We start from the raw sequence: 25,784 nt of genomic DNA on the forward strand, positions 1-25,784 counted from the left end.
TTAGTATTGCTAAAATGTTGTAAAAATGTTGCTGTTTGAGCATAAACAACATCTGTAAAGTTACGAAGCTCAAAGTTCAAAGCAAAGGAAGATATTTGCTTTTAAAGAATCGTTTTTTAAGGACTACAACAAATGGCTGGTAGAGACTACACCACATTCCTCCCAGGTTAGTGACATCACCAACCCTAACATTTACATAAACCCCGCCCCCGGAACACTATTTATAGATTATCATGACAGAAAATGCTAATCAGTGACTAGAAGATAACTACACATAAGCTACATAAATTCATCAACTAACCATTCAGAAATGTCCTGTTGCTTTCTACATGTTGTCACTTCTTCTTGAGTCTCTCCATTATTGTCTGACTCTGGTTTGAACATAAACATTGAAATTTTCAGTGCAAGTCTGGTAAAAAAAAAAAAAAAAACTGTTGTAGCTCCGCCCACTGTGCCGGGAGCAGCAGCTCATTTACATTTAAAGGGACAGACACAAAAACGGTGTGTTTTTGCTCACCCTCAAAAAGTGACAATTTTAACATGCTATATAAAAATATCTGTGTGGTATTTTGAGCTAAAACTTCACATACACACTCTGGGGACATCAAAGACTTATTTTACATCTTGTGAAAAGGGCATTATACCACCCCTTTAAAGGCTCAGGTTCTTCCTGCTACGGCCTGCCAGTGGGTGTGGCTGGGAGACCTCATCAAGTGAACGATGTCCACCGGTTCTTCCCTCTATAAAGCTTAGGTTTTGTTGGGGTAGTGTGAGCGTGCTCCTGGTTACTTTGTTCTTGATTCTGGTCTTTGTTTCTTTATTTTGATCTTGATTAATTTGGTTCTGTCTGTCACTTAGATTGATCATGTGTCTGACAGAAATTGTGTTGATTTATGTTTTGTTCTATATATTTATTTAATAAATCTTTTGTAAAGATCATACCAACCAGACTGTGTCCTTTCATTTGCCACGGCTTTGAGCCGGTCATGACACTGTGAATTCAGAAATCCTTATTTAGTCACAAACTGTTTTTCTGCCTACTATATATAATAGGGAAGTATGCGATTTCATGTGTATGTGATGCAGCCTCTGTGATTAGCAGGAGAAACACTGCCATCAGTCACATTCAAAGAAGGGAAATCTAACTCAATTATGCATTGTTTTGGATGGTTCGTTACACTTGACTGCAGCTGCAGAAAAAGGTTCATTAGTTCATCATGTAATTCTGTTATCCTGGTGTTGTGCCATATGTCAGCCATATGTTAACAACTTATTTTTTATTAAGATATCATAATCAGGGTGTTTAGAAAGAGCTGCAGGTTCACTGCAAATCTGTCTGTATTAGAGATAGAAGAGAGCAGTCATTACATAAAACAACTGTTCCCAGTGCTGTATGTTAAGAGCATAACGCACAATTAGAGCATAAAATGCTTGAAGTACATGTTCATTAACATAAAGAAAGACGAGGCACAGAGGTCCTTTTCACAAAAACTACTTCTGCATTCCTCAATTTACATCAAACTCACAGGGAATGCAAACACTGAACTATTGTACACGGGCAATAATTAAATAGTATATCAACTGTCCCCACACTTTATGTAAATCTCACAGGAATGAGTGAAAGTCTTGTTGCATTACTCTGGTCAAATTGCAGCAGTAGTAAAAAGCTGGATGTGTACCATCTTTATAGAGCTTTTTTTGACTGCCAATGTCATTGGTTATGATATGAGTAATGCAGTTCATTGGCCACCAGATGGTGCCACTAACATGCCCTACAAGTACTTTGTGAATCCTGCAAACATCGCCATCATCACCGCTGGTCTTTCTGAACACTCGGCACAGATGTATGATGCACGATTGGTCCCCGTCCTCTGGGTTTACAGCGCTGGCTGCTGAGACTCAGTGCTGGTGTTGCTGGTCCAGGTTTGAGACGGGACCGCACTGGCTGAGTCTGGTGATTCATAGACTGGTGGTTCTCTCTCAGTCTCTGGAGGGTAAGGAGGAGGTGGGAGGTCAAACCATGACGGTCGGCTAGAGAGAGAAATACATACAGAGAGTGTTGAGCTTCATAACATGAGATGTTTAATTATTGTCAAAGTTAAAGTCGATTTATAAAGCACTTTTTAAAAACAGCAAGTGTTTATCAAAGTGCTGTACACGCATATCACATATCATGATACAAACAGTCAACAGCGCAGAATAAAACAATAAGACACAATAAAAAAGCAACTCACATATCTCAAATGCCATTTTTTTAGGCTAGATTTAAAAACAGCAAGTGTTTGAGCCTGTTTAATGTAGAGGGGCAAAATTATTCCAGAGCTTCGGTCAGCAGACCAAAGTGATCTTAGTGCATACAGCTTGATCAGGTGCATACAGCTTGATCAGGTCAGAAAGATATTTAGGTGCAAAACCATTAAGAGATTTAAAAACAGAGAGAGGAGAGAGAGGCCATTACAATAATCCAGATGAGTTGAAATGAAAATATGAACAAGTCTTTAAAGGACAGGAAAGATTTTACCTTGGAGCGTTGTCTCAATTGGAAAAAGCTAGATTTAACTACCAAGTGAATCTGTTTTTCCAATTTAAAATCACAATCCATAATAACACCTACATTTTTTGCATAGGGCTTCACAAGTGGATTAAATTCACCAAGGTCCAAATGTAATGATTCATAAGTGCCTCCCGGCGTAAACAGCATAACTTCTGTTTTATTTTCATTAAAGCTAAGGCAATTTAGTGCCATCCAGGCCTTAATTTCCTCAAGACACTGCAATAGTGGCACTAAAGTGCAAGTATCTTTTAGTTTCAAAGGCAGATAAATTTGCGTATCGTCTGCATAACAATGAAAAGAAATACCAAATTTCCTAAAAATATGTCCTAAGGAGAGCATATACAGAGATAACAAAATAGGCCCTAAAATTGAGCCCTGAGGGACCCCACACGTGAAAGAAGCTTTTGAGGAGGTTAAGTCTCCAAAACGAACTGAGAAAGTTCTTTCAGACAAATAGGATCTAAACCATGCCAACGCAGTACCCTTAATACCAACACATTGTTTCTATAGGTGCGTTCCATTTGACCGTAAGTGGACTGCGAAGTGGACTTCACAGGGTATTCCGCCATCTTAAGTGAGATTCCAATCCGAAGGGAGCGAACATGTTCAGTTCGAAGGGCACTGCGCACGGAATAGGGAATAAGGGAACATCGATACATCACTTCACAGGAAGTGGAGAGCGATGATCACCCAACTGTCATTTCGCGCACCACGTCATCACCAGTAAGAACGGACATAACTAACGTGTGTGTAAGTATTCATACATTTCGCAATTGTTAAATGACAGTATTTTTAACGGTTATTGTTGTGAATATTACATATACTATTTTTGATGATTATAATTTACCTCAGTGAATGCAGCCAGCTTAGCTAGTTTGTGAACCCATACACAAAAGAATTATATTTGAAATATATTTTCTGGATATGTTTTGGAATATATGCAAATATTTGAAATTGGCCCAATAAATATATTTCATACTTATATTTCATATATTTTTGTTATATTTCAGAATATATTTCAATGTATTTGGAATATATGCCACATATATTTTTGACACTTTTGGGGACCCGTACAGAAAAAAATACATTGAAATATATTCTGAAATATAACAAAAATATATGAAATATAAGTATGAAATATATTTATTGGGCCAATTTCAAATATTTGCATATATTCCAAAACATATCCAGAAAATATATTTCTTTTGTGTATGGGAAGTAAAGTGATTTTATTTTAGGTAGTTGTAAAATAGTGCAATATAATTGTAAATATATAATATAATAATAAAAATTAAAATATGAATGTAGTCCTATATATATTTATGTTATATCATAATCTGCGCGACCCCGTAGTTGACTTTCTTTGATGACGTTTGCAGGGAGTTTCAAATGAGCGGTTATTGTCAGTGAAGTCCACTTCAACTGACATACCGTGCTCAGGGAGTAGGGGAGCAGTGAACACTGCGTATGGACCCTGTCGAATGGAACGCACCTTAAGTGTGTTCTCTTCTCTTTGATCCCTAGCAGACATCTGGGGGAGGACGACCTCGCAACCAGTATGCTGCTGTGGGTGCCGCAGGATTCCGAACTCGTTTGATCACTTGTCTCCATGCTTTCTGGCCTGTAGCGACTACTCTTGCCTGTTGTAGGTCAAGCCGCTGGTTCTTCAGATCTTCTTTGATTTGCTTGATCCATGTTTTCTCGGGTGCAGTGCACTGGATTCTCCACTGGCTTGGTCGTTTCCTCCAGAGGAGTTGGTGTGGTATTCGATTTGCATCCATCTCAGCTGTTGTTGTTGTATCTGCTCTTCGATGGCTGGTTGTTGTTGGCACCTGGCTCGGATTGCGTCGTTGGTGATGCGGTCGCGAATCGAAATTCCCAGGATCTGGCGTAGGCATCGCATTTGAAAAACTTCAAGTTTGATCAAATCCATCTTGAGGCAGGTCCATGTTTCAGATCCATAGTGAAGAATTGGTAGGATCAACGTACGAAAGAGGCGGATCTTGATCTTTGTGGAGATGTTGTTTTTCTTCCACAGACACCATTTGAGGGAAGATGCCACTTTCTTCTCCTGAACCAACGAACCAAGGTATTTGAATTGTTGTACTTGTTCAGTCTTAACAAGTAGGCAAGGTGGACGAGTGCTTGGGAACCATCCGTTGAGAGTACTTTGGTCTTTTTGGCGTTGATCTCAAGACCATACGACTGAGCAATGTGGGCGATGTTGTAGAGGATATCCGTGGCCTAAGCATCTTTCTTCGCGAGGACTGAGCTATCATCAGCAAACATGAGGTCCGTTAAGAAGTGATCTTCATCCAATTGAATGCCCTGTTTGCCCTCAAAGACTTTCCTCATAATGCAACTCCGCCAAGGACAGTCCTAAGCCCGGATGAAAAAGGAGGAAGGTGGCCACCCTGGCGAGGTGACCAGAACCAGGAAACTAGCCAAGTAACCACATCGATTTCAAACCGAATTCCAAGTGTGTAATCAAGATCTTACCCCTGATTTCCACCAACTGCGGAACGGCTGCGGATCGGCTCCGCTGCGTGTCGGCTCCGTGCTCCGCTGTCCTTCAATACCCACCAGGTCCGGATTTGTTGCGAAACGGATGCGGCCATGACTAACAGCTGAAGTCACGAGGACCCACGAGATCTCGTGAATTCACGTATGATCGCGCGATATAAGTGCTGAATTGCTGCGGAGCTCTCCGGCATCCGGCAAAAATAGAAGCTCTGCGTATCTGCTCCGGAGGGCTGCGGATCGCCGGAGTCGGAACGCAGCCGTTCCCCAGTCAGTGAAAATACACACATTGACTTTAATGGAAACCTATTGACTCCGCCGCCGTTCCGGAGCGGATCCGCAGCCGATCCGCAGTTGGTGGAAATCAGGGGTTATGGTCTAAAAAGTATCAAATGCAGCCGAAAGGTCTAGTAAAATTTAAATCGCACAGTCCCCTGAGTCAGTAGTAAGTAACAAGTCATTAAAAACCTCAACTGATTAAAAAAAGCAGAGCACACAGTGAAAATGGATAAAAAAGTCGATGGGAAAGATATCTGCTCTAACAGTGTCAATCTTGTCAATAAAAAAAGTGTACAAAATTGTTCACACATTTCGGCAGAAGGCTCTAAACAAGTAGGCTGGGGATTGTTCAAAATAGCATTAATAGTACTGAACAGCACAGCTGGCTTATGAGAGTTATTACAGATACCATTAGAGAGATACTTAGATTTTTCAGATCTAACAGTTTTTTGATATTTAGACAAATTCTCCTTTAAAATATCAAATGAGATCTGTAATTTATCCTTTTTCCTTCTGCATTCAAGTCTCATAGCTCGAGTAGTAGCATTCAGCCACGGTTGAACTCTATTTTTTTCTTGAACCATCCTAAAAGGGGCCACTGTATCCAAAATAACCTTTCACAGGTTAAAAATAACAATGAGGTTAAGTCGTTGGTGTTAAGGCCATATGACGACATTGAATAATCATCCTCAATGCCATTAAAAGCCTCAGAAAATAATTGAGCAGTTGAAGGATTAATCGTCCGACAGCGACGGTTTGGAACAGTCACTTTAAAATCACAAGAAATACATATCTCAAATAAAAAAAGCAAATCATCAGAGAAAGTGGCATCACAGACTTCAATATTACCAATAGGCAAGCCATATGATGAAACCAAATCTAGTGTGTGTCCACATATATGTGTGGGACTTGCGACAAACTGAGTTACGTTAAAAGACTCCAAAAGATTTAAAAAAGCTTTAGCCAAAGGCTTGGCGGGACAGCACACATGGATATTAAAGTCGACATGAAATCAAAATGGACTTTGTTAGTACATATTACTAGTTTTGTGGTGAACAATTAATATGTGCAAGTTAATACACAGAAAAAAAATGTTTGCCGTGGTAATCTTTAATCAAATCTGAAAAGTTACTTCCGGTCTGAAATGGTGTTCCTTCTCTGATGACATCAGTTTGACGGCTTGGGTTGAAAACGCTGAACCACTCCCTCAAACCGTCAGTCTGCTATGAGCAGAGATGGAGAGGAGGAGCGCTAAAGTAAAACCCTGCCCTCTGTTCAATATTCCGTTTCACTGGGAAATACATCACAACGCTGGAGAAAAGTAGTTTGCAACTTCCGGTTCACGGGGACTTTAAGATCCCCCACAATTAAGACCTGAACATATTTCGTCATGATTCCGGCCAAAAAATCAGCAAAATCATCGATAAAGTCCTTGTTATATTTGAATGGGCAATAAACAACAGCGCACAACACCGGATAACTCGGACTTAGTTAAAAAAAACTGAGTTCAAAGCTGGAATAGGAGTAAGATGGCAAATGCCGACAGTTTAATTGTTTTTTAAAAATAGTTGCTACTCCAACTACTAGTCCCGTAAGCCGTGGTGAGTTGAAATAGGTACAGTTCAGTGGTAAAACTTCTGCAAAAACACTCGACTCACCAACACCAATCCAGGTCTCAGTCACACACAACACGCCCAAGTCCTTGAAAGTTAAAAAGTCATTAAAAATAAAGGACTTGTTAGCTAGTGATCTAGCATTCACCAAGGCTATCCTCACTGGAGTTGAGTCTTTCAACGACGGAGATTCACAGTCAATAGACCGATGGAGAGTAGCGTCCACACCACCTCTTCTAAGACGGGGTGGCCGATGAATGATGACCGGAGGCTCCTTATCCACGTCAATCATAGATTTCAGCCACTTATATGCAGGATCCCAAAATGGTCGAAGCGCGCACCGACGACAATCCACGTCAAGATCTCCCAAAATCCAGCGAGGATCAGTATTTGGGAACAAAGCCATTAAAGTCTTTATTTTAACCAACAAACCACCTCGTTTGCCACGGCATCTGAATCGCTTCTTCCTTCCGAGAGAGCATGGGGTCTGGCAGAGATAGGCAGGTAATCCACGCAGGAGCGGTGGAGTATCTATCTATCCATCTGTATATCTATCTATCATCTATCTATCTGTCTATCGTTATATCCATCTATCTATCCATCAATCCAAAACTATTTTAACTTTTAGAAAGGCTTTGATATACAATGTTGCCAATGCTGGTATTTGGCATTTTTTAATTATCGGCATCAGCTGATGTTGGTTTATTCTGTTTTTGACAATTCTGTTATTAGTTATAGGAAGGAAAATGCTATAAAACTTTCTCATATAGCTCATACAGCTACAGTTGGTCATCGGCCATCTTGCTCTGTAAGATACTGGCATTGGCCATCAAAAAATCCCTATCGGTCAGCCACTAGTGGATAACTGTTGAATGTGGTAAAAGCTTGATATTTAATTAGAAAAGTTTGACATATCATTTAATTTGTAGTATTGATAAGCATACCCAACATCCAGCACAGCCTGCGAGTATGTTGGAGGACAGTCTATGGCAGTTCTGGGATATTGTGAAGGAGAGAGCAGCTGGAGACTGTGGACTGAGCTGAACGTCTCTGATGGGGACGGACACTGGGGTGAAAGTTCATGTCCTCCAGGACGGACGTGTCCTCTGTCCACTATGACAAGCCGGGACAGCAGGAGTGGTTGGTGGCAGGCGCCTCTGTAGACCCCGTGTGGCAGCAGGACACTTCGCTTTCTCTGATGGTGCAGGACGAGGGCCAGCAGTGCCACTACCAGCACAAAGATGACGGCACTGCCAATCACTGCGTATGTGATACTGGGGTAATAGTGTAGTCGATAGTCCAGAGTCACAACGTCCTGTCCTGGGTATTCTGGGAGGAATCGGGAATGATTTTAAATTATTTCAAAGATTATTTTACATAAATAGCCAAGTAAATAAACTGGAACATACATTCAATCATACCATAAAGAGGAACTCTTGGGTAAATTCCCAAGATATACATCTTGATATAACAGATTACCGTGTTAATCAGTTGTTGTTGTTTTTTATATATTTTGTGTACATTTCTTCAAAAAAAGTAAAGAGTAGCTATAAAAAGTCTACAGTTGCACAGTTTAAACTTTCTCTAATTACTGTAAATATTAAATTATGCATTCAGTGAACACATGACTATTATTACACATCTATGTACATGCATTTGGCAGACACTTCCATTCAAATCAACTTAAAACATTGAAGTATGCATTGTAGCAGTTCATGTATTCTCTGGGAACTGAGCCTATGACCTTTGGTTACAGTCAGGAACATCTATGCTTATGAAGATTTTTCACTGTCTGGAATTATGGACACAGCCAAACTCATTAAATAGAGAGAGTATTCGGGTACTTTTTAGCTACAAAGCTAATTTCAAACATTTAAGCATAAGCCTTTTGATGAAATCATCTTAAAGTTCATTCAAAACCTGCCTTCAGTGTGCGGATGTGTTAGTGTAGTGTGTGTCTGTACCTGCTGTTGTAAGGCAGTTCTCTTCATCGCTGTTATCTTGACAGTTATCCTGTCCATTGCAGAGAAAACTACGATCTACACACCGGCCATTGCGACAGTGGAAGCGTGCGGATGAACACACCAGAGGGTTAGCAGCTGTGGGAGAGATTTACAGATTATTTCATATATTTGTACATGCTCTCTTTCTTCTAGTATAACAAATAAAATAAATATTTAATTTTATATTTAATTGAATTTTCTTTTATATTTAATTTTACTTAGAATACCTCATTTGAATTTATTTTTTAAGTAAATGTATTGCCAAACAGTTGTTTAATAAGCAGAAGGAGAAGTTAACCTACTAACCTCACCCAAATTTAATTGAATATCCTTTCAATAAAGTCAGTATTAACTGAAGATTAACCTGTTAAACCCAGTAGGGGGTGCAACCCACATAAAATCAAATTATTCCACAATAATACATCATAAATGAAGTAATATACAGACCTAATATAAAGTGGTTTCGTTCCTTTACCATGGTTGATGTTTCTGTGTTTGACTGAGCATTGGATACTCACTGCAGTTGTCTTCATCGCTGCCATCAGGACAGTCCCTGAAGCCATTACACTGGAAGCGGCCAATAATGCAGTGGACCCCGTTTGCACAAGCAAAGAATGTGGGCGCACACTTTGACTTCATCTTCACTGTGAGGAGGCGAGAGAGAGAAATAAAGAGGGGGAAAAATGTGGGTCTCTGTATTTGGCTGAGCAGTCACTTGGGTGACACACCATTGTATTAAGATTTCTTCTAATACATGAAATAAATAAGCTAAGTCCCACAGAGAGAACTTGTCACAAACAATGGAAGAGAAGAAATTGTTGAATAAAGTCGTTATTTTTGTTTTCTTTGTGCACAGAAAGTATTCTTGTCGCTTCATAAAACTAAGGTTGAACCACTGTAGTCACATGGACTATTTTAACAATGTCTTTACTACCTTTCTGGGCCTTGAACGTGGTCGTTGCATTGCAGTCTCTTAAGGGTAAGAAAGCTCTCGGATTTCATCAAAAATATATTTTGTATTCGAAGACATTTGTAACATTTGTGTTTCGAAGATGAATGAAGGTCTTACAGGTTTGTGTGTAATTAATGACATAATTTTCATTTTTGGATGAACTAACCCTTTAATGTATGCGTTTTTGACCTTTAATATGAGTGATGTGTTTTAATGTCAAAAGTTCAAATAAGTGAGCAAATGGAAAATATCTGTATTGGCCAAAATATTATTATTGGTGTATCTCTAGTGCAAAATTGTCTTTTTGTCAGTCATTGATTAAGTATGTGCTCAAAAGTTAAGTGTATTATAATTTCTCATATTTGCATCGGTTTGATATACAGACCCTGTTGTATAATTTTAAATGCTTTAAAAAACAAGATGCCTACTTAAAACAGCCTCTGCCACTTTGCCCATTTTCCCACTGACAGAGTGCAGAATAACAGCTAAAAATAATGGATAATTTTGTACAGGAGAAGCTGAAAGAATGGAACTTGGATGTCCTGATACCAAGCTTTAAATGTAAACTTTATTTAGGTAAAATGAAAATGTACTTCATTATAACCCATTGTGCCTCTGGGTAGGCCAGTTTTCTTACATTCTTCTCTTCTTGTCTCTTTTCTTCACTCTTTTTCTCTTTACAGATGAACAAATTAATAAAGAAACCACCCTGCTGCTTGATAAAAAAATCCCTAGAACCAATGATACCAAAGACAGGCCTACATCTGAAATGTAAAAAGCACCTGAGAGAGCTGCTTGTTGTGAGTGAAGAAATACACATTTAAGATGGGATATATCTGCTTTAAGTCCAAAAAGACTGTTGGGGCCAATGTTCGTTTTTTGTTTTCTCACCTAAGGAGAATGCATAATGTACATAGTTCATCAAGTTATTTTGAGTGTGGCCAAGCTGGGTGTCCTAGGAAATTTAATTACAGCAGATAATTTAAGCAACATCTGCTCCAGCACCGTGTAGAGGCTGAGACAGAAGAATCCAGCCAGTCAACACACATGCCTGAGACATTGACATTTAGGTCTGAAAGCAGACCTCTGACTTCTCACAGTCAGCCTTTAGAGGAGGAAGATAATGCTGCTGATGACATGGAATGGGATGAGTTAGAGCAGAACACTATCACAGACAGAGTGGCCTTGTTTCTATCAAAGTTGAGCACAAAATCATCTATGACCCTATCTACTGTCAACTTTGTAGTTCAGCAAACATCTAGTCTGTTCTATGATATTGTTGGTGCTTTACAAAGACAGACCATGTCTTTCTTACAAAGGATTGGTCAAAGTGAGACTCCTGAAGGCCAACAGCTGAATCAGCTATTTGAAAATGCAGCTAAACCTTTTCAATGCCTGGATACTGAACACAAGCAGATGAAATACTTTGTTCAAGCTGGGTACCTAGTTCAGCCAGTGGAGCAGCCTCTCCCTGGTGTCTCATACACCCAACAAAGGGACTCACAGACAGGGACTGTAAAACAGGTGGCAGGTGTAAAGGATTCCTTTACGTCCACTTCTGAAACTCATTCTTGAGAGTCCAGGAACGATGGAGAAGATAATGGAGTGGAAAAAGAAGCTTAGTGACTCAAACAGTCTGGATGACACCACTGTGTTGAAAACAAGTTTGTTTTTCCCACTCAGCCCTCTGTTCCTCTTCTGTTGTATAATGACGACTGTGAAATGGTTAATCCACTAGGCTCCAAAACCTTAATCCACAAGTTGGGATTCATCTATTTCACTGTTGAATGCCTTCCTCCAGATTGCCTTCCAAGTCTGGACTCTCACTTTCTTTTGGCAGTGTATAAGGTAGATGATGCCAAAACATATGGTATAGGTGCTGTCCTGAAGTCAGTTGTTGATGATATCAATGACTTGGAAACAAATGGAAGTAGACATGGCTCACTTCAAAGGCACATTAAAGGTTTGGGTTGCCCAAATTTGTGGGGATAATTTAGGTCTAAATTCAGTCCTTGGCTATGCAGAGAGATTATCTGGGAACAGTGTTTGTCACTGGTGCCATGTGAACAAAACAGTTCCTGCGAACACAAACAATGGAAGATCCTTCACTGCTTAGGAATAAGGATGGCTTCAGAATCCAACAGAAACTGGCCTAAAAAGAGAGATACTTTTAAACAACCTGAAATACTTCCATGTGACAGAAAATGTAGCATCAGTTGTCATGCATGATATCCTTGAAGGAGAAGGTGCATATGAAATTAAATTGGTATTAGGCTCTCTCATCTCACAGAAGGTATTAACCTTAGACCAGGTTAATTACCGAATCACAAGTTACAATTATGGCTTCTGTGACTGTGCCAACAAGCCATCCACAATCCGACCTCAAGAATGAAAAATACCTGACAATTCGATGAAGCAGACAGCAGCACAAATGTGGTGCCTGTTAAGGCTACTTCCTTTGATGATAGGAGATCTCATTCCTGAGGGAAACAAATACTGGGAGCTCTTGCTGCTTTTGTTGACCTGTATGGAATGTATTTTTTCTCCAGCCTTAACAGAAGATGCAGTATTATTTCTCAGACATCTGAGATTGATGACATTGATGAGCACCACAGCCTTTTCCTAGGACTCTTCCCTGATAGATGTCTTAAGCCAAAACATCACTTCATGCTGCATTATCCAGGTTATATAAGGAAACTGCACTCTCTGGTGTACTACTGGTCCATGCGCTTTGAGGCCAAGCTTGTTTTTTAAAAAGGCTTGCCCACGTCACATCCAACTTCAGAAACCTTTGCAAAACAATGGCCTTCGGGCATCAACTGTTGCTTTGTTACAGTCTTTTGTCTGAACACATATTTACACATCACAAAGAACTTGGTCCTGTTTGCACTAATCCACTTGCTTCCATTGAGGGATTTGATCAAGTCTGCCACAGATTTGAGCATACTCCATCATTGACTGAAGTGTTCAGAAGATTGGGGTTTTTGAGTCTGTCATCAAGTTCATTGTTAGGAAATGGGACACAGTAGGTTTTAAAAGACACTATTATGCATGCTGTGTCATTCCCACTACTGTCATTGACTCCATTGATGATTACCATCCTCTCCATGTTGTGAGGTCATACAAGGAAGGGGAAGGCAACCACTTTGTGTCCATGTGCTATCGATTGTTTTAAATGTACTCTTTTCCAACTTGAACTTCCAAGGACCAAGATTTTTTTTTTTTATGTTTTTTTTTTTAATATTTATTTATTTATTTATAATTTTTTGGACTGTTTACACACCTGTGCAGAATTTTGGAGATGTAAGCTTTTTTCCTGAATGAGTCTATCTTTAATTCACAATTTTGTGTTTTACCATGCTTTGCGTAAGTATATGTTGAATATATTACAATACTACACTATTTGCAAATTAAGTTAGCATTCAAGCACTATTATTTGTAGAATAAATGTCAATATGAAAAATGCATGTCATATTGTAGCTTTATAGTTGTTACAAGAAATTAAACCATGTCCATGTAGGTAACCATTTTTCAATGCACTTTTAAAGGAGCCACGACCAGAGCAGATACAAAGTTCCTTATTCAAAGTCCTGGAAGGCTCTTTAAGGTGCTTTTACACTTGGTTCGATTGCCTGGTCAGAAACTTAGTTTGATTACAAACAAGCTGTTTTATTGATGTCTTTCCGTGGTTTCAACCGATTGAAACAACTAATTGAGCAATTACATGATACAGATTTCAGTAAGTCATACTATATTTTTCAACATACCTTCTGATGTTCATTCATGTTTATTTCATGCTGTAACTAGTAGTAAAGTGGAATAGATCTGAAGCCTTGTTTATACTTTCGCATGACTGCACACACACCTCCCCAAATGGATGAAGCTATTATTCTTGATGCGCTCGTCGTTGTACTGTTCTTCGAAACGTCAGGGGGGCGACTCAGAGTAATTGTCCTTTAAACCATCAGGAAGCAGCGGTGAGAAGTAGTAATGCACTCAAAACTCTGTCATCGGAAGGGACTGTCTACAGTAGTGCTGCAAACTCAGAAGTAATTGAACAGTGTTGTTGTTGTTTTCTAGTGCTATATAAATGCTTCCTTCATTCATACATCGTGAAGTGAAAGCTAGCACTGAACAAGCTGATCCAAGGTCTTCAGGATTACTAGTAAGATACAGGCAGGTGAGTTTGTTCAAGGTTGGAGCTAAACTCTGCAGGAAAGTGGATGTCAAGGGCCAGAGTTGAGAACCCCTGTGAATGTAGTCAATACATATTGCACAAAACAATTAAGGGCCTCTCAGAGTTGTTCCCAAATTGAGGCCAGATAACCGCAAGCCCTGGTACAAACCATAGGTCCAGGTCTCTGTTTTGGCCAGGGCACGCTTGCAAGTGCAGATGGTGAGGTCAGCAGCCTTTATCCTATTTAACATCTTTTTGAGCTATTTAACATTTTCTTCCCAGCTGTAGTGATTCTCACAAGTGGCACCAAATTAATGTAGTGAGTTTTGGTCATACGCCGCTCAGATTGAATGTGAGAGTGTCTGATGACTCATTCCTCCCTTTAATTTCACGTTAACAGTAAAGAAGAGAACAGCTGAATAAATAAAATAATGTAAAATGGAGTGAATTTGTGTCAGCTGAATAATCAGAAGGATTAGTGAGATATTTGGATAACTTGTAAAGCCTCTTCCTGTACTATCAAAGGAGACACAAGTGTAATAAATGAATTATATTAAGAAAAATATAAACAATAGTATGTTATCTTATGGAAAGACAAACTGTTGATTCTCTGAAACTAACAAGATGAACAACCTTATTATGCAAACAAATAAATAAAAGATTTTGTATTTTAATTAACTGGCATCAGCTTTATAACATCTAGCATAAATTAGAAAAGCATATACTGATAATATACTACAATACCAAGGTATCTGGAAAGAGGTTTGGCAAAGTTTGGCAAAGATAAACGAAAGTATGTTATCTTATGGAAAGACGAACTGTTGCTTCTCTGAAACTAATAAGGTGAACAACCTTATTATGCAAACAAATAAATGAAAGATTTTGTATTTTAATGAACTGGCATCAGCTTTATAACATCTAACATGAATTAGAAAATCACATACTGATAATATACCAAGGTCTCTGGAAAGAGGTTTGGCAGTGGTATGTACGCTCCACGTGGTCGAGTGAGCAGTCCGATGGCGGTGACGTCTTCCACTGGTTGTGCTGGGTGACAATGCTATGGAGAAAGGAGCCGGAATCTGTTTCAACAGCCTTGAAAACAAAACTCTGTGGGATGCTGATCTCCTAGAGCAGCAAAATGGTCCTAAAATCTGAAACACGCAGATGAGGTGCTGAAGTAGGCGCAGAAGGTCCTTAACAATCTGGAACACGCAGACGAAGGAACCTTGACGTGAAGGTTTAGCGTAAACTTCTTGGAAATGTGTATGCCTTCTGCCTCTGGGCCAGAGAATTGTTATATTTAAACCTTAGGAATAAGTTTCAAGATGGATGAAGGGCAGAAACTGCACATGGACCAATGAGAAGTCCTGTCCTTCCTGGGCTTGGGACTGGGGTAGTCTCCTCACCTTCTAAGAGGTGTCTGGCTGTTGTCCTAAAGTCCTTATCTGATGCCGTTGCACATTAGTTTGTTTTAGCCCACACAAATCCAAGCGAAATGTAGCAAACCTTTCTCCACTGTTGCAGCCATCAAACTGGGCCGTAGTGAATGCTCTTCACGACAAATCCCCCCTTCTTGAACTAATTGAGGACCTGAAGTTGTTAATCTGGACAATGTACAGGAACAAAACACACACACACACACACACCTCCTTTATACTATTGGCATTGACAATAAAATTGGGCTCTATATGTTCTAGACCTAAATTAGCTAAAATAAAATAATTTCTAAATAGGCTAGAAGCTTTCTGGAGAAGGTAGCTATGTAGTGATTATAACAGTACTCCCCCCTCCCGGTAGGCGTGTCCTCGCGCCGTAGATGGTGCAACTGGGGTGCTCGGGAGACCAGAGGCTGTGCAGGTGGCCAGGGCGGAGCAGGCGGCCAGGGCAGAGCCGGCAGCTCGGGGGACCAGAGCAGAGCTGGACCTTCAGGCGGCCTTGGCGGAGACGACCCTGGCAGAGGCGGCGGCCATCTTGGCCGAGGGTTCAGGAGGCGAGGCGGCGGATATCTTGGCCGGAGACAAGGGCTCAGGTGTGGCGGCAGCCGTCTTGGCCAGAGACAAGGGCTCAGCCCAAACACACAAAATAGCTGTGGCGACTATCATGAGTGCTGTATCATCCGGAACTGTCTCAGGTGCAGCAGCCACCTTGTCCGAAGACACAGGCACGGTTGACCTGGCGTGAACAGTCTCTGGCTCGGCAGGCATGACGTGTACAGGCTCAGGCTCAGCAGGCATGACGTGAACAGCCTCAGGCTCGGCAGGCATGACGTGAACAGGCTCGGCAGGACTGACGTGAACAGGCTCAGGCTCGGCAGGCATGGCGTGAACAGGCTCAGGCTTGGCAGGGCTGACATGAAGAAACTCAGGAAGGGTGGTCTCGACGGGGCGAGACTCTGGAAGTGCTCTCTTGGCGGGACGAGACTCTGGAAGTGCGCTCTCGGCGGGACGAGACTCTGGAAGTGCGCTCTCGGCAGGACAAGACTCTGGAAGGGTGTTCTCGGCAGGACAAGACTCTGGATTTGGTGGAGGGGTGTTGGTAGGCTCTGCGAGGCCGATGGTGAATGCGGAGTTGTTGTTTACCAGCACCCACTCCACACATGCTGCGAAATCTTCACGCGGACCGCTCCCTGGGAGGCGTGCCCGTTCCGGATAGTGCGTTAGGCATGCCAATTCCAAGAATTCCCTGGTGTAAGACTCCAGCAAGCGGTCCTTCTGCTCCAGGCATAGCAGGGCAACAGCAGGAATGTCCATGGAGAAAAACAAAAGAAAGAAAACACCGCAAAAAATAAACTGATATTGGTCTTGTATTCTGTCACGGCTGAGGTGGTTGAGATCAAGCGCATGACGAAGGAGATTCAATAGGAGGAAGGGCATGCAGGTGAGGGCCAGGGAGGATGATGGGAAATGTAGTGGTCGTAACACCTGCACTACATGCAGAATAAAGATTGTGTGTCCATGAATTAAAACGTTTTTTTTTTTTATTAATTCCTTTTTTCATTTTAGTTCAATCATGAGCATGTTGTATTAATTCCCATTGTGTACAAAACAATCATTCTGGCAACAATACAAACACTACAACAATATTACCAGAGACCTACTATTTATCAAAATCCTCATTTCATTTTACTCCAAGTCCTCCAAATTAATTTTAAATCCAGGCGACAGATGGCAGAAACTGCGTTTGAATGAAACGAGAGAGAGCGCATCTGCGGTGTGATATGAGACATAAATGAAGCACTTCTGTTGAAAATAAAAGTTATTTTGAAGAATGTGGGTAACCAAACAGTTGATGTACCCCAGTGACTTCCATAGTATATATTTTTGGGTGAACTATCTCTTTAAAGGAATAATTCACTTTAAAATGAAAATTCTGTCATTATCTACTCACCCTCATGTTGTTTCAAACCTGTATGAATTTCTTTCTTCTGCTGAACACAAAGGAAGATATTTAGAAGAATGTCAGTAACCAGACAGTTTCTGGGTCCCTTTGACTTCCATAGTATATTTGTTTTGAAACAACATGAGGGTGAGTACATAATGACAGAATTTTCATTTTAAAGTGAATTATTCCTTTAAGGACAAGCGACAGCATGTTTACTATTAAGCTACTGTCTCTTTAAGAGCTGCACGCGACACGTCTAATATACACGCATTTGACAAGCAGATTTTCTCTCAATTTTCTCTGTTTGCTTTCACTTTAGACAACCGACTTTGTTTATTTAAACCTTGTGTGTATTTAACAGTATTAGCACAATAAGACTCGAAAGATAACTTAGTCCAGTAACTAGGCGCTGTTAGACAGGCTTTTAGTGCCTGTGAGCTTCATGTGTAACTGTTACGCGCTCAGAAACGCGCACGTTAGAACAGCGCATCAGCACGCGAATTAAATGTTTAACCAACAAGGCATTAACACACATGCAAATTATGAACTTTTGTGAACTGCAGTGTCCTGTAACATTTGATGTGAATATACGTCGCGTTGTACAGTATGTTGGGACAGAGGCGCCAGAACAGCAACTGATAGAATCCATGATACTATGATATTTCTTCAAAAGCAGATCGTGGAGACATTTTAATTGTCCACGATCAAAAATTGTGATATCGCACACCCCTACTCTGCAACATCAGTTAATTCTTACAGCTAATACCAATATGTATCACAATTAATTATACATAACTCCCTTTGAGCTAATTGGTGCATAAGCAATGATTATGTGAGCCAAGGCAGGAATAAACATTCATAATTGTCCAGCTCCGTGTGCAGTGAAAGTGAGACTTACGGCAACCCTTCTCGTCACTCTTGTCGACGCAGTCTGGAAAGCCGTCACACTGCCAACCTCCAGGAATACATTCGCCATCCCCACACATAAAGTTTCCTGGAATGTTGCACTCTGTCGTAAAGTTATTTCCAGGAAGAAGCTGGCAATCTGAAGAAAAGAGATGATTGTATTTACAATCTTTATATTGAAGATTATATGACTGGTGAAACCAATTCTAGAAACAAGATTCCAGACACAGGCATCAGTTGTGAAATGCTAAATGAATGCATGGGAATGTAATGTGCTGTAGCATAGTGGTGTGTGCAAAACGAAACAACCAAACGAATCACAAAAGTAAACTTATCAAATAGGCCGCCCCCTCTGCCATCCGTCTTGCTTCTTTTAAAGGCCCAAAGGGAAGTAAGCAGCAGGTGTCATCAATGTAATCCAGCTAGCACTGGGGAAAACCCCACTAAAGACACGGGTCGTCACAGTCATACACAAATATTATTTACTTATTCAGTGATCTATTTAAGTATTTCGGGTTGTTGTAATCTCATGGTACCGAAAAGGGTGCAGTGTTTAAATTTGAATGGTGGCAAAAGCCAAGGCATTCTCTCTCTCTCTCTGATTCGCTCTCTTGAACTTGGATTGGATTGGCGGAATGGTTCTGTTCTGGGCAAGAACTCCCTGCGCATCCATGCAGCCGAGCTTAGATAAGAGCAGGGAGAGCAGTGATAGGGTAAACAGAACAGAACCAACATAAATGTATTGCAGATATCATGAATGATCATGATTTCTGCTCCTGTCGAACTGATTCCATTGCTGTGGAGGTGAAGATGACGACTCCCATGATTCCACACTCCTTCACGGGATCATCAAACTACGATGTTGTTACTGTTGAATAACGGACCTCTGCAGTGAAACGTACCTACTGTGTATTTAAGCACAAGCATGTACTCTAGATAACCTTTAACACTCAAATATGTTGCTAACTTCAACACAGGACGTTGCAACATAATCGGATAGCATAAAGAGCATAACATTTTAAACAACAGCTTTAAGATAAGCGTTGCTGGTACCCAAATAAAGTGGTTTTAGTATGAACTAGTATATTATGAAATATAATAGTATACCACTAAAGGCCTAAAGTAACAAGTATATTTGATAACATTTGTCTTCCATAACTACTACATAGCCTTAAGAACAAGCTTGTTTCCAATAGCAAATAAAGCTTTTAGAACAAGCATGTTTCCAATAACAACTAGATGGAAGAAGCGTGTCTGATGATACCCAAACAGAATCAACACTGAACTGACTCAACTGAATAGCGACTATTTACTGTCTTTTTAGAGCTGCGCCACAGCAGAAATGATTCCATTTACACCATGAACGTTATTTCCTTTCTATCACTGGAAGCTGCTTGAATATGTGCCTTATGTGCTATATAATAAAGGCGACCTGACTCTACCTGATAAGTTAAAGGGTTATTCACCCAAAAATGAAAATTCTGTCAGTAATTACTCACCCTCATGTTGTTTTAAAAATATAAAAAGGAATAATAATAAGCAAAGCTGTACAGCTTATATGCAGTCAACTAAAATATAATAAATATAACAAAATATTTATATAACATTAAATGATTATATAAAATAACATATCTATAAGATAATATTGCAATGTCATCATGTAAATACCTGCATACTCTGAAAGCACAGGAGCAGCTGAAGCTTCCAGAGCATAAGAGTCAACAACAAGACGGCGCATGATAGAGAGATTTATTGAAATTGGAAATGTGAAGTAAAGGTGCTCTATGGTCGAGGGTTCATCACTGGGTTCACCATGGCACTCTTTTCCATTAAAGTGCCTTTGTCTCATGACTACATACAAAAGTTAAAAGAATTCTCGTAGGCGTTTCAGCACAGGCCTTCCTCAGGAGAGGGTAACACAACAAACTTACCATAATATGCTTTAAGGCACACAATAAGTTAACAGCTGTCATGTGACTAACATTTCCTATTGTATTAAACATTCACCAATACCAATAACTCGTTTTCATACTCAAAAATAAAAACACTCATTCAAGTTCTGGATATTTATTAGCCTTAAGTTTATAAATCCAAAAAGTCTCTCTTTGGTTAAGTTTTTGTTGTCTTTTTCCTTTCCTAATTGTAATATTTGATTGATATCTTGAAAAATCCTATGGCTAAACACTTTAAATGAATGCATTACAGTAATCCATCTCTCCTTAGATTTCATTCCCCCTCATGGCATATTCGTGTTTAGCCAATTAATCAAGAAATCATCTTTTTTGCTCAATCAATATAAAAAAAAACCTTGCACTTCAATCTATAAAGAACATGGGTGGTTTAACAGTTCATAAATCAAATAGATCCTATTTGTTTTTACATCTAGAAAAGTTTTTCCTGTCACAACATTATCACAATGATTACATTGATGACATTTAACACAACCCATAGGTTTATCCCATAACCAGTAGCTTTCACTGTGGTAAATAGCTATGTACTAACTTATTAGCTAAGGTTGCACTGTTTTTAAAACTTACCATTGGAAAGTTTTCTTCTCTTGTGAGATAATAGTTTTCTATGCATAGTCCCTGACAAATAAATATTAAATAATAACAATAATTCCTCTTACATTATTGATTTAAAATCCATTTGGTTCATTTGTGTTGTCTCAGTGGGGTTTAAAAGTTCTGCCACTTCCTGCTAATCGATTAATGAAATGTAACTGGATACTGCATATCAGACGCATGTAAAATGTGTTGTGAACTGAGAAATCATGCATGTAAAAGGTAATGTTAGCATATAAAGAGACTGTCATATGAAAGCAGGAACTACAGATGCGCAGTGCCAGGAGATGGGGTTGGAAAGCTCGTCTCAGAAATCTCTTTCATGATACGGCTGTCCAACTGAACACACAGCAACTTTGAGAAGAAAGGAGTACAAAGTCGTAACATGCCAAAATACTTCAAACATAAAGCTGATCTGGATCTGTCAGACCACTAAACGACTTCCACTCCAATAAAACCATTCTAATTAATGTTGCTTGATAGTTTAGGCACAAGAAGCTGGTAATGTTTGCAACATATTTAACCCTAATGCTGTGTTAGCAAAATCTAAAACATTTTTCAACTCCTTTTAGTCTATTTGATTAGTCTAAACAGTCAGTAGGTTTGAAAAGGTTATTGTTTATCTGGCCAATGGTGTTCAGATGACCTTCAGCAGAGACACACACTCCATTATGTGCTCGACACACTCGATCTCATTAGTGCTGTTTTGAACATTATTCCTGAAACGTCATGACCGTGTGATGTTAATGAATACGGTAGGATTGTCACTGACGAGATTCATAAAGCCTATTTGACAAGCTTCAAACAAATAAACACTAAAACTGTTTTGTTTATAATTGTTTTAGCTGCACGAGCTCATTACTCTACGCATATCAACTCTTGCTTACACCGAGTGAATCACAAGTCTCTCTGGTTCACATAACGAACCGTTTAAAAGGAAAACAAGTCCCCGGGAGCGAGCAGCGCGTGCACATTGATGCCGGCTTCACTAACCCGTTACTTAATGCTTCAAAAGTTATAAGCTGCCACATAAAGTGCGTTTGTAAGAGAATGCAACAGCTGCGATGCCTGAGCACTGCTGAAACACTACAGCAACTGCTGTACTAATGGCGCTACAGGAGGACATTCAGAGAAACAATGGATGAAGCCTGGCGTAGCGACTCACCGACTGATCCCGAGCCCGTTCCCGAACCCGAGCCCGAGCCGAGCAGAAAGTACCAAACCCACATCGTTCCCCGACGGACCGGCCCGCAGCGGGGCAACAGCTCGCTGGATCTAACGCGTAAAGCCTTCAGTGTGTGCTGTGTGTCCGTGTGTGTGCTCGTGTTGTCGGGACAGTCCTGAATCACTGTGGAAGAAGGGAGGAGGAGGAGGAGAAAACATGCTGGAGTGGAGCAGCAGAAAGGCGGAGACACGGAGACATGGCCGAGGAGAGCGGGGTCTCAACAAGGACAAACTCCTTCACATCTACAGACATCATATACCCGCAAACATCTACAGTATTTTCCTGACTTTTCTCTTTAAAATAACATTACTTTCCTGGACCATAAACGAAGTATTAGAGAAAGTCACACTTTATATTAGGTGCTTTAACTGCTATGTAGCCTACTTAGCCTACATAAACAAATAATTAAGTTAAATGTACTTATTGTGTTGATGTTGTAGCCTGCTATAAACACACTGTTATTGAGGATGATACAGGTAATATTAGCACAGGTTTACTGTATGTGTGGGTTTAAGGGGTTAGCCTGTCATTATAGATGTAATTACAGATATAATTTCATGCAGGTATTTTTAAAATATTTAGTACAATGCAAACACATACATGTACGCAACAAGTGCATTGTAGCAAATTATTAATACATAGTTATAGACACTTAATAGGCTATAAAGTCGGGCGGTTATTTTAGATCACCTATTCACATGATAACTGTCTGTATAACATTCTTTCTTGTCTTTTTTTATAGCATGAAACTTTTTTTTTCCAGCCACCAGAAAAAAGCACCTCGGTATTTAAATACAGGTGCTGGTCATAAAATTTGAATATCATCCAAAAGTTGATTTGTTTCAAGAATTCAACTTAACAGGTGAAACTAATATATTATATAGACTCATTACATGCAAAGTGAGATATTTCAAGCTTTTATTTGTTATAATTTTGATGATTAAGGCTTACAGCTTATGAAACCCACGAAATCAAAATCCCAGAATTAGAATATTACATGAAATCACACAGTAATTACACAGTAATACCATGGTCATTGAACCAGGTTTTGGTTCTTTTGGCAGTGTGGGCAGGTGCAAATCCTGCTGTAAAAAAATTTGATTATCAAACACTTGATAGAATATCGAAATCAAGTCTTGTTCGGGATGCAGACACACTCTGTCAGTTTAAATCTAGATTAGAAGCACATCTATTTAATCTGGCACACACATAACACACTATTATATCAAATCCGTTAAAGGATTGTTAGGCCAAATACATTAAATCAACCAGAACCGGGAACTCTTCCCATAACATCCGATGTCCTTGTTAAGAGGAGTGGCATCTATGCTAATATTAGTCTGTCTCATTATTATCCCGAGGTTATTCAAAAATGTAAAGTCCACAGTCTTGTAATGCTGCCTGAATCATAATCATAATAGTGTTCATTCGTTGGCCAGAGGAGAACTGATCCGACTGAGTCTGGATTCTCCCAAGGGGTTTTCCTCCATTCGGTCTCCTGAGCGAGGTTGTGTTCCTTGTTTAGCTGGGGTTTTAAAGACATTTAATGTAGAGCAGGGACGTGCACAGAAATTTTGAGGGGCAGGGGCTCAAGTGAAATAAAGGCTCAAGTGTTTTGTTTTTTTTTAACAAAAAAGTATATATATTAACGCAACTCTGACTTCCTTTAAAAAAAATAATAATTTAAAAAGTTAATCAGTTCACACAGAAACCATGGTCTACTTAGTATTCACTAGGTTTATAGAGCAGCAAAGGAAACCATTCCGCAATGTGCATGTTTTGAAAACATTTTCTATGTTACTAGTTTCAAGTATATATAGAATAACCTAAATAACTGCATCAAGCAGAGGGGCGTGTTTTACTAATAATTTGTTTATTTTTGCACAAGGCACTACATCATTTTAATTATTTTGGTGTTATCAGAATACATAACACTTTAAAATCAACACAAATATTCACTCTAAACTGAAGAGGGCTGTTGCTGCTATTTTGTTACAGATAGCAAAATCTGCTAATTTATTAATTACTCATAAATAAAAAGTGAATTTATAAATATTGTTATTTTTAATGTTTAATGTTAACCTATTTCTACTCAGTTTTATTTATTAATGTACCAGATGCAGTTACTCAGATTTACTACATTTTTTAGAGTGTATCCTCCATCTGTTTGCATCTGTAGATTTCTTCTAAATTCACCAATTTAGATTTCTACATTTCAGGGGGAAAGACTCTTGATGTAAGTCATTAACTGGGGACGTTCTGTATGCAAATTAGGCGTCAACTAGTTAAAATGCGCACATTTGCATCTAATTGACAGGGCAATGCAGGTAAATAGGATAAACAAAATAACTAAAGCATGTCACCTGGTGGTGATATGCTTATTTTATTACTTGGCTTGGTTAAATTCCAATGTAGAATGCGGTCTGTTATTTCCATAGACTGTAAAGGTTATTTCTTGATAACAGACCGCTGTGCGGAGTCAAAGAGTATAGAAGTAACAAGAGGCGAAACTCCGTTGTAGTTTTGACAACAGCCACTAGGTGGCGCTTCGGTAGCGCGGCCGCCATTTTGGACTGAACCAACGGCTTTACCGTTAGCACAACTACTGTACAGCATTAACATTATGTCTGGAAATAATTGGAAACAAAGAAAACCATCAACTGCAACAACTACCAGTGTACCACCAATCAACCAGCACTTCATAGATTCCCCAAAGATCCAGAAAGGTAAAGTAGAAATTTTTTTATTAACTTTAAAGTGAGCTAACGTCAACGATAACAGGTGCTGTAACGTTAATGTAAGCTATCCCATAACCGCAGTAACAGTTTGCTAATGTTATGTATTTGGTCGAAATTGTCAAGACTCGAAATGGGCTTTTTAAATCGCATACTTTCAGAGATATATGAACACCTAACCTGACAAATGACCGCTTTATTAATTCATTGTTATCACTAAATTAACCCTTTAACTAGTGTCACCTTTTTTTCGCATAAACATGAAAATCACTATCCAAACTTAAATGGTTGTAATTCAAGAATGCTTTGGAATTTAGACCTATGGTTGGTCTTGTTTTAATTTGTCAGATTATTGTTGAAGTGAAATAAATTATTAAAGTGAAACAGAAAAAAGTTATATAAGTTTGAGTTTATTAAAATGTACACATTTAAAAATATAATTATCTATATTTTATATAAAATATATATATTACAAAATATATTTTACTCTAGAGCTGCAAGAAAATGAAAGCAAAAAATCTGACCAAGTTGTGTTCCACATTTTAGGTTGATATGTTGATATCTCGCTTCCTCACAATTTCTGCCGTGTGCTCTAACGTTGCACGGTTTGGAGCTGCGCGCTCTTGCTCGCTCGCTCTAGATTCTGGGTGATTTTAGCTAATTTGTGGGCATCAGGAAGCCGCTATCAATATGCGGGAGACTCCCGTATCTTCCGGGAGACATGGGATGTCTGCTCTAGAGATATTAAAAACTAGAAACTACTTTTTAGTTCATTTAACCGCTTTTGAATTTGAACCGGGATCGTTAAATTCTATGACAGCTGTGTTGCGTTCAGTCCAAGATGGCGGAGCTGCAGCTCTGCGCATGGGTGA

The 25,784-nt window shown here is 39.5% G+C and overlaps 1 protein-coding gene across 1 annotated transcript; it reads right to left on the minus strand.

The window, feature by feature from the left end:
• Positions 1-940: 940 nt before the first annotated feature.
• Positions 941-22,307, minus strand: ldlrad3 (low density lipoprotein receptor class A domain containing 3). Its single transcript, XM_081355990.1, has 6 exons — positions 22,118-22,307; positions 18,381-18,527; positions 9,488-9,613; positions 8,931-9,065; positions 7,911-8,295; positions 941-2,031 (listed from the first exon to the last, which is right to left on the minus strand). The coding sequence occupies exons 1-6, from the start codon at positions 22,179-22,181 to the stop codon at positions 1,878-1,880; spliced, it is 1,011 nt and encodes a 336-aa protein (XP_081212116.1). The 5' UTR covers positions 22,182-22,307; the 3' UTR covers positions 941-1,877.
• Between the last annotated feature and the right edge of the window lie 3,477 nt (positions 22,308-25,784).

Source organism: Scardinius erythrophthalmus, assembly GCF_964197995.2.
Source record: "Scardinius erythrophthalmus genome assembly, chromosome: 24".
Lineage (NCBI taxonomy): Eukaryota > Metazoa > Chordata > Actinopteri > Cypriniformes > Leuciscidae > Scardinius > Scardinius erythrophthalmus.

Bases quoted from the DNA above. Each gene is read 5' to 3' on its own strand.
- ldlrad3 (XM_081355990.1), bottom strand. From the start codon at position 22,181: ATGTGGGTTTGGTACTTTCTGCTCGGCTCGGGCTCGGGTTCGGGAACG. The intron at 9,066-9,487 runs GTGAGTATCCAA...TCTCTCCCACAG, and splicing joins CAGCGATGAAGACAACTGCA to CTGCTAACCCTCTGGTGTGT. The intron at 2,032-7,910 runs GTATGCTTATCA...TTCTCTCTCTAG, and splicing joins CAGGCTGTGCTGGATGTTGG to CCGACCGTCATGGTTTGACC.